Raw genomic sequence first — 9713 nt, forward strand, 5'->3', positions numbered from 1 at the left:
CAACAGGAGATGTACATAGTCTGTCCAGGTCAGGACACTGTCTTCGTCTCTCAAAGTGTATCTTTTCAGGGGGTGGAATTGGAGGCTGCATTATGATCAAAGGGAAGCTCCTGAGTTGCCCCCTGAGCCAGGGGGCTTACACAAGGGGGCACTCCGGTCCCCTGCTTTATTTCCCTGGAAACAGAACTGCTCTCTGCTCTAAGGAGTTAGCTAAATGAGAGCATCCATTCCCTCTCTGGGTGGTGGGTTAACCTACATGGATGAGGAGGGCGATAGTCTGGCATTTGGCAGCCCCAAGGCTGGCTTCCTGGCATCAGGACAGCCTGGCTTAGGAGAGCCCTACTGCAGAAGTGGTGGCATCTGTGGCCAGCTTGGGGGGCTCTCATGGTTGCCCATTTTGGCAGACAATCTCAGTTGGGCATGGTTTCATCTGGGAAGGCCACGGCGACATCCTCCACGGTGATGCTGTCCACGATGGAGGTGAGGGAGTGCAGATTGTGGACATCCGTAGGGTCAGCTGTGAGCAGATGATCTGTAAGGAGAAGGTAGGAAGATGTTACCTGGGTGATAAAAGTGTGTTAAGACCCAAGACAGGGGCTGAGCCCTTTGGAGTGGCACAGGTTTTCCCGGAAAGATGGGTGAGAAAAGCTCAGGGTCCTACTCCCCAGCCCATGCCTTTCCTAGTGCTATGTGCACATGTGTGTGCAGATGTGTGTGTGAACGTCAGTGTGTCCTCTCTGATATCCCCTGGTGGGGTTAGAATTCGGAAGCAGTTATTCTGAAGTGGAGCCAGAATGGTGTATCCTGGGAGACTAGAACTGCCCTTTGCTGGCCCAGTTTTGCAGCACTGACTCAGCAATTCCCAGGGACCCTTGGGGCAGGGACATTGTCCTCTCCGTGGGGAAGGTCATCTACCAGGCACCAACTGGGGAGTTGCAGGAGGCCTAGACAACTCCTTAGCTGGTCAAGGCTTCATGGAGACACATGGCCTTCTAGCCCACCATTTGGGGCCCTGGGTTCAAAAGGTCCCTAGAGAGGCCAAGGGACGAGGACTAGAGCAGGGAGTAAGATAAGAGGGGAGAACTGGGCTTAGAGATAGCCTGTGGGGTTTGAGTCAAAGTAACCAGGGTCCTGGTCTCACTTACCCCCTGGGTTGGGACCAAACTCCAGTGCACTGCCCCACTCTGGACTGCAGGAGGCACTATGGGAGCTGCATTCACTGGGCACCTGCAAGACAGGGCAAAGGCCCAAGGTCAGGGCACTGCCATTCCTGGTGGTGTCTCTTCGTCCAGTCCCAATGGGCAGAAGTACCTGTGGTGGGGTTGGAGGGTGGGCCACAAGCTGCAGCCCTCCAGCCTGGCCCACCCCCTGTTCCAGAATCTTCAAAATCACCTCCCTTCATGCCTTTCTCTGGCCACAGAGCCCCTGCTTCAGGGCCATTCCTAGCATCCATTCTGCGTGGTGATTCTGCCCTCATAGGACACCCAGCCTAAGGGGGTCTGTGGTTTTCTTGACCTTGGGATAAGGGTGAAGGAGGCAGAATGTCTGGCCCAACCAGGGCCGCTTTTGTGCAGGCCTGTTGGGGTTCCATGAGAGAGACTGAGTGGGTTTGCTCTCTGCTCAGCCATACCCAGGAGGGGGTCGGGTGAGGGGCAAAGCAGTCTTCTCAGGTACACTTGGCCTTGACTTTTAGGCCCTGTCTTCCCCCTCATCCAGCTGACTTTGGACTTGCTCCTGGATCCCTCCGTCAGTCCCGTTCCACCCCCCTCCACATGCTTCTTCTCCCCACTGCCTTTATCTTGTCTGGAAAGGACACAGAGACACAGGAGGTCAGCTGGGCAGCCTAGCTCTAACAAAGGAAGGCATGCTGCAGCCTCCTAAGACCCTGTCTGGCTCCTGCTCTAGCCATCTGACTGAGCCCCACCGCGGGGTCCTCCAAGGTTATCCAGGTGCCTGCTGCCCCCCCTCCCCCCTGGGGCAGGTGGGTGGGGTGGCCACTTACCCCTGGTTGGGGTCCGCCCCCGCCTCGGTAGCGGAGATCGCGCTCCTCCTGGTTGAGGGAGCTGAGCAGGGCCTGCAGGCGCTCGATATACTGGATGGCACTGCGCAGGATCTCCACCTTGGGCAGCCGCTGGTTGGGGTTGAGCAGGGTGCTCCTCTTCAGGGCCTCAAAGGCCTCATTCACCTTCTTGAGCCTGCGCTTCTCCCTCAGCGTGGCCGCCCGCCGCCGGTCCACAGACACCGACTTCCTCTTGCACACCTTACACGCCCACGGCAGGCACTGGCCTGGGCAGTGCTCGGGGGTCCCTAGCCCCTTGTCTTCGAGGGGCACTCGGGCCTCGGGGCTCAGGCTGAGCTCAGTCCGCTCATAGCCCGGTGGCTCGAAGCCCTGGAGGTGGACGGGCAGGTAGTTTTCCCCGTCATAGAAGTGGGGTTCCTGGTAGAAGTAGGGGGATGTCTCATACAGCTCCATGGGGTCAGAAAAGACTTGTTCCTGCCACCAGCCCCCAAGCTCCTGCAGCCCCTCGCGCCAACTGCTGGGTGCCATTTAAACCCTCCCCGCTGGCATGGAACCAGAGATAAATATAGCCAACGCCACAGAAACCTGAGCCCCCTCTAAGCTGTTGCTGCACATCAAGACGTTTACAGTGGATTAGATGTGATTCCCCTTCCCTCTCCCCCTGTGCGCCCCCACCCCTGCCCCCAGCCAGCCTACCCCCATCCGGCTCTTGTGCACGGGTAGGGAGGCCATAGGGTGTAATTTGACTAGTTTTCATTTCTCAACAGCCTCCATGGGGGCTGGGGAGGTGGGGGAGGACACACATTCTCCTCTCATCTGCTCCTTTCAATTACTCCTAGCTGGGCGGCCTGCCTGCTTCTAGTCCCAAAGAGGCGGGATGGGGGTGGAGGGAGGAGTAAGGAAGGGGTAGGTTTAGGCTGGAAGGGGCCTTAAGAAGTCAACTTATTCATCCCCCTGCTTCCTCACAGCACCTTACCCAGACTATATCAGTCAGATGAAACTCTGAGAAAGATTCCCCTCCCAGAGGGTGAGAGTGCTTTAAATTTGGGGCATGTATTGATACTCAGTGTCCGAGGTAACAAGGATTGGCAGATGGATTCAACTTCTGGGTTTTCAAAGAAGCCTTGACATCATATGTCACTTAAGTCTCATGTGATTGGGGATAAATTGAGGCAAAAGGAATTTTTTGGTCTTATTTTTCTTTTTTGGTATGTGTCAGTGGAAGTTTTCTCTTTAATACAGCTGGCCGGGGTCAGAGCAGAGATTAGAACTTAGCAGTCTACACATCTCCACCTTCCCCACAGAGGCAAGGTCAAGATCTACTGAGCCCTCTGTCTCCTCCCTTTCTCACTCTGAATCATTTATCTGTCCTCCCATGGCACCTCTTCAGCTCTGTTTCCTGCCCCATTTAGACACCAGGATTTTCCTGGCTCCTCACTGTGGGTGGGGTAGAAAGGAGAGAAAGCAGAGACCTTCAAACTCAGTTTAAATATGCCCTCTCCTTGACCACTTGGCTTGGTTGTTCTGGTCTTCCCTTCTGAGCCATCAGCTTTACATATATCATGCAGATCTCAAATATCAGGTGGAGGAGGGACTACTTAATCTTCGGGCTTCTTCGTCCACGGCCATCTCTCAGCAGAAGATTTGGGGTCTGAGAGGACAGTGGTCCCAATATAGTAGGGGGGCCTCAGAAATCAGCAGTGAACAAGGCTCAATCTTGGGACTGAAGGATTACAGCGATGCTCAAGGCAGGGTCTCTACCCTTGAGGACCTTACCATCTAGTAGACCCTGCTGGTCACCTGGTTCTACCCAACCCCTGATGTCCGAATCCCCTTCCCAGGTGGCCATTGTCCGACATCTGTTGTGCTCACAAGGCAGCCCATTCCACTGATGTGCAGGGAGACCTTCTGGGTTTTGAACTGCAATCTGCTCCCTCTACTATCTTCTGTCCTGTGGTCCCAGTTTTTTTCCCTAGGACACTCTGGACTAAGTCTGATTCCTCTTCCTAAGACAGGTGAGGCTGATGTTATAAGTTCCAAGCAGTGGCAAGGATAACAAGAAGAAGAGGAACTGTGCTAGGGACTCAGGGAAGACTTCACAGAGAAGGTGAGATCTGAATGGAGCTTGAAAAACCCAGCTTTCCTCCGTCTCATTGTCTGTGGTGAGGAGCCAGGAAAATGCCGATGTCCTTTTGGGGTAAGGAACAGAGATGAGGAGGGGACATAACTAGACAGTTTTTTTTGGTTTTTAAACCCAAGCATTTTGAGGGGGAGCAGCAAGGTCTTCATTTGGTTTTTGGCCTTACCACTGTGATACAGAGTGGCAGCCTGGGGGCTGTGGGTTGTAAACCTTGCTTTGACTCAGACCAGATAGGCTGAAGAAGAATCTCTATTTCTAACATACATCCCATCAAGAAAAGAAAAAATAAAAGAAAACCCTTGTCTCAGTTTACACTCTAATCCTCTGAGCGCTGAGAAAAAAAGTGATGTTGAAGTTACTATAGAAACCCAGAAATTGCATTATTTTGTCCTTTTGGGATCCAGTCTGCCTCGCCCCTAAACAATGTGCCCACATCCTCTAAAAATGGAAGCAGGAGAACTGGGCTTGTTCTGTGATTATTTCTAGGATCTTACTCTCTAGTTGATGAGTGTGGACACTGTGTGAATGTTAAATTACAATGCAAGAGAGAGCTATTTTAATTCAGCAGTAAACATGGGGGCCACGACCAATTGTAAATGAGTGGGTTCATCAAATGAGTGTTGAAGTTTACAGAAAATCAAAATCACCGAAGGCTGGAAGGGGAGGAGAGCCCTGGGCTGGGTCTTGGAGAAAAGGTAGGATTTGGATGAGAAGAGGAGAGGAGGGTGAAGGGAGCATTGGGTAGATGGGTTTGTATGGAGCTTAGGGTTCAGGTAAGTGGATGATTGGACAAGCCTGCAAAAGACGAGAGGAGGCCCACCTAGGCAGAATGGAGGGACTTGAAAATCTGAGGCAAGGAGATGGCATAGAAGACCATGACAATGACCCCGGAGTGAAGCGCTGAAGACCTGAACAAGCCACTCAGAGGCAAGGGGATGGATTCAGCTGGGAGAGGATGTATGTTTCAGCTGGTAAAGGGATGGTACATGTGTATTATAGGGGAGTGGTTGTTGTATTGATGAAAGGGCACCTGGCACATGGAAACACCTCCAAAACATTAGTCCCCTTACTTGCTTTGTCCTCTTCTCCACTCCTGGCCTCTCCCTCAGGCTATTTCCCTAGCTGTCTTCATTGCTTCTAGGGGACCAAAACAGCAGGGAAAACCTGGCCCCACCCCACGTGTGTATATATTTATTCATTCACTCTTTCATTCAAGGAACAGGTATTGTGCACCTTGTGCTGAGTGTGAGAGTCACTGATGTGAATAAGATGTGGTCTTTCTGCCTGCCAGGTACTCACAGTTGAGTGAGGAAGATGATTATACAAAGTAGGTGATAATAGAGTAGGCTAGAAAAATGCTACTATAATCCAGAGAAGGAATTTATTCATTTACTCCTTTCTCTGCTCAACTCAATTTCCTGAGAGCCCACTCTCTATTATTCCCCAGGCATGACTGGACATAGGCAAGAGCAGCAAATAAGATCAGTCCCTGCCCTCAGTCTGGGTGTGAGTTTGGCCTTAGATCTGTGTGACCTTTGCCTCTGACCAAATGTGAGGGCAGGACTGGGAGGTTAGGGGTGACCTTGTGTGTCTAGGTTTCAATGAATCCCTCCCTGTCTGTGGATGTGTTTGTGTATGTCTGTCTAAGTGAGTGGCTTGGGGACTATGTTAAGTCCCAGCTGTGAGGCACAGACCCTTCCAGGACTGAGAAGATAGGGTGGCCCAGGTGTCTCTCACCTCAGAACCCTAATGGAGCGATTGACCCTTTTCTCTCCTTGTTCCTCTCTTAGAACTGAGCTGAGGAAAAGCTGCCCCTAGAGGCTCCCCCTGCATATTCCTCCACCCCATGAAAACTGCCCTCTGATGGATGGGAACACATTGGTGCCAAGCACAGAACAGCCTTTGTGCTCTGCCACCAGTGGTGATCCATCAGCTCTAACTTGACAGCAGGGCGTCAGGCCTTAATCCTCACCCCTGCTGGCTTGGGCACTCAGGGCCCCCTGCTCTGACTGTAGCCTCCTCCTCCAGCAGTCCTGCTCCCTCCAGAGGAAGCCCTTATCCCTGGCTCGGGCTCCAGGGCCAGGTTGTTTGTGCCCCCACCCTGACTGTCTCAACTGGACTCTGTCTATTTGCATGCTGGGCTGATCTCATTTGCATGGTAGTGCTTGGATTTCAAAATGCTCAGCGATCCCCTTCACCTGCTCCTGACTCTATCCTTCCACATCTGCTGCATACCCAGTCCCAACCTTCCGACTCCCAGCATCTTCCAGTCCCTACTGACCTCACAGGGGGGCTGACCTGGGCTGCTAGTTTACTTGACTCGCATCAAAGCAAGTTTCCCATCCCAGAGTCTCACGTGCCTAGGTATAGAGGATCAAGGAGAAGGTTCTGGAAGAATGGGAGCCTCTGGCTTCTCCAAACAGGCCCCACATTTTGTTTGCCTAGGCTAGTTCTCTGGTATTATGGATGAGGACCAGGCGGGAGGTGGGTGGCGGAAATGCATGTAAATTTCAATAGGACCTAGATGCAAGAACAGGTCATGCAAATCAGCATTATTTGTGGGGCTTTGTAGCAGGGTGAGAACAGATCACAGAATCATAGAATGTCAGAGGTGTAAGGTAGTCTAAGGATCAGCTAGTGCACCTTCTTCCTTCTACATACTGGGTGCACAGAGCACCAATGTCAGAAGTGTGAACGCGAGTGTTGGCTCTTGGACTACCTAAAGCTCTTGGACTGCCTCTTAGGCCTCGGGGCTGAATGAAGGTGCCTCCTCTCCCTCTCTGAGGCTGACAGGTGAAGAAGGGTGCTTCAGGTGAGTACATGCTTTCCAGGTGAGCCTGAGGCCACAGGTGGGAGGCAGTGAGGGAACTGGAGGTGCTCTAGGTTTCAAATGGAGCGTTGAGAGAGACATCAGGAGAGGTAGTGATGGAGAGATGAAAAGAAGACACAAGAGAAGGGTGAGAGACAATAGGCTGGGGAGACCAGGGGGAATCCTGAGGGCTTGAGACAGGAGGAGAGGTTTGGAGGCAGATGGGAGCCAGGGTGGAGAGATGAGGGGGAGGGGAGGGCTCCAGGCCTCCAGAGGCCACACATTGTTTCCATTGAGAACTGCGCATCAAATAACCGCTGGGAAATCCGTCCCTGCCTGGAATCTGGAGCTCAGAGCCAGGCTCATTCATCAAGAATCTCTGGCCTTGGGGTGGGGAAGTGCAGGTCTGGAGGTGGAAGGGGATAGGTCCTCGGGAAGTTAGGGTCATGGAGAGGTGATTGGTAGACACAAAGCACAGAACTAGTTTTTTAAATAACCAGACCAGAGCTTAGGAGAGTGTGTGGCAGCGTGAACCTGAGGGCCTTTGGAAATATAGGTGAGGATTTCTTATGAAATCCCTATGAGGGCTGGAACTTCAGCTCCTGGTTGAGACAAATACTGTGAGAAAGTTCAGGGAAAGAGGAAGAAGAAACCCTGGATAAGGAGTCAGGGCATATTACTGTCATTTCTCCTCTCTGGTTCTCAACTCCCCTGTTTGTAAATCCAGATACTGGATTGAATGATTCAAACGGCCCTTTGAGAGGTGACATTCTTTTTCTGACTCAGCATGTGGGGCTGGAGGAAATGCTCCTGGGGTCGGGGGTAGGAGGGCTGTTTTGAGTGTTGTTTGAATCAGACCTAGCTCTGAAGGTGAGCTCATAGGATCAGAGAGGGCAGGTTTCCTTGGATATTTTGTCCCTTCCCATCTCCACTTCTGCTCCCATATTTAATCTCACTGAAAGGCAACTGGAATGTTCTCTGGACCCATTTCAGCCTACCTAGAACTGCCTGGCATGTATTTGTCATACTCATCTCTGAACCGCAGCCCCTCTCCTGTCTCCCTTCCCTTCCAGCCTCTCAATTCTGCCCTCCTTGTGGGCCGAGAGCCCTAGCATGCCACCCCACCCCCCTTCTACTCCCTGGACAGCTTCTATTTCTGCCTCTTTGACAAGTTGTGACATATTTGGGAGCAGCTGCTGACTGGGTGGAGGTGCCTTTGCTTTTCTCCCAGCTCTGTCTTCTCCTCCCCAATACCTCTCCCAATAGCCACCTCTTCCCAGAATGTGCTAGAAGACCCTCCCTGCATTCCTCTTTCTGGAACTCAGGCACCCAGCTTTTCCTAGGTTCCTGCAGGGGTGCGCAAGGCTCTAGACTGATATGGAGGGAACCTTGTGGGATAGGAAGTCAGGTGGCCGGGTGTACGGGATAGGATCTCTTCTGCCATGTCCCAGGCTGTATGGTTTGAGGCAAATCTCTTCCCCTTTGGGATTCATTTTTCTATCTTTAAAATGGGGATGATGAGTACTGTCTTCCTTGCCAACCATAGTGGTTTTGCCACCTATTTACTGTAGATGACTAATGCCACCACCCAGTAGTTCCTCTCTATCTCTTATCCTTCCAAATCCAATTAGTCAAAAGCCCCTCAACCTCTGTTCCCCTCTGTATCTTAACAATTCCTAGCTTCACATAAAGCCAGGAATTGTTTGAACTTCCACTAGTTTTAGCAAGAACCTCACAAAACAGTCACACCTTAGTAGTAAAATGAAGTAAAAGGTACTCTAGATCTGCTTTTAAAAAGTTTAAAAATAAGCCTCAAGCAAAGGGTCGAGCTAACTTAACTTCCTGCCAGAACAAAGTCCAACACTCTTCAAAGGAATATGATAAAATTCAACACTCAGTTATATAAAATTCACAATGTCAGTTATTCAGTCAAAAGTTAGTAGGCAGCAAAGAAGCAGAAAAAAATGTGACTTACAATCAGGAGAAAAACTAGTAAATTGAAATAGTCAGTTGACCCAGAAATGATAGAGATGATAGAATTAGCAGATAGGGACATTAAAAGAGCTATTATAAATATGCTCAATACGCTTAAGGATTTAAAGAAAAACATGAGCATAATGAAGAGAGAAATAGAAGATATAAAAAGAAATCAAAATTTCACTGGATAGGATTATGTATTAGTCTGCTTTGGCTGCTATAACAAAATACCGTAGACTGGATGGCTTAAACAGAATTTTATTTTCTCACAGCTCTGGAGGCTAGAAGTCTGTAATCAGGGTACCAGCATGGTTGGGTTCTGGTGAGAGCTCTCTTCCTGATTTGCAGATGGTTGCCTTCATGCTGTGTGCTCACATGACCTTTCCCTGGTGCACAGAAAGAGAGATCAAGCTCTCTGGTGTTTCTTCTTATAAGGGTAATAATCCCATGAGATGAGGCCCCCACCCTCATGACCTAATTAACTCTCGAAAGCCCCATCTTCAAATATCAATACAATTACGTTGATTATATTGAGGGATTAGGGTTTCAACATATGAATTGGGAGGGGGAGTGAATACAAACATTCAGTTCATAACAGATTAATAGCAGATGAGACATTGCAGGGAAAGAGTTCATTGAATCTGTATACAAAGCAATAGGAAAAATAAAAAATGAAACACAGAGAAAAATTATTTAAAAAAGAGCTTCACTGACATGTGGGACAATATCAAGTGGACTAACAGACACGTAATTGAAGTCCCAGAAAG

At 50.4% G+C, this 9713-nt stretch overlaps 1 protein-coding gene across 1 annotated transcript; it reads right to left on the reverse strand.

Annotated features, from left to right (window-relative positions):
- Window positions 1-344: 344 nt before the first annotated feature.
- Window positions 345-2813, reverse strand: MYOG (myogenin). Its single transcript, XM_079931000.1, has 3 exons — window positions 2003-2813; window positions 1146-1227; window positions 345-532 (listed from the first exon to the last, which is right to left on the reverse strand). The coding sequence occupies exons 1-3, from the start codon at window positions 2546-2548 to the stop codon at window positions 411-413; spliced, it is 750 nt and encodes a 249-aa protein (XP_079787126.1). The 5' UTR covers window positions 2549-2813; the 3' UTR covers window positions 345-410.
- Between the last annotated feature and the right edge of the window lie 6900 nt (window positions 2814-9713).

The sequence above is a fragment of the Stenella coeruleoalba genome (assembly GCF_951394435.1).
Source record: "Stenella coeruleoalba genome assembly, chromosome: 1".
NCBI lineage: Eukaryota > Metazoa > Chordata > Mammalia > Artiodactyla > Delphinidae > Stenella > Stenella coeruleoalba.

Excerpts from the sequence above, each read along its gene's own strand:
- MYOG (XM_079931000.1), bottom strand. The coding sequence starts at position 2,548 with ATGGCACCCAGCAGTTGGCGCGAGGGGCTGCAGGAGCTTGGGGGCTGG. Across the intron at positions 1,228-2,002 it reads GGGGCGGACCCCAACCAGGG|GTGCCCAGTGAATGCAGCTC; the intron begins GTAAGTGGCCAC and ends CCTGTCTTGCAG. Across the intron at positions 533-1,145 it reads GTTTGGTCCCAACCCAGGGG|ATCATCTGCTCACAGCTGAC; the intron begins GTAAGTGAGACC and ends TTCTCCTTACAG.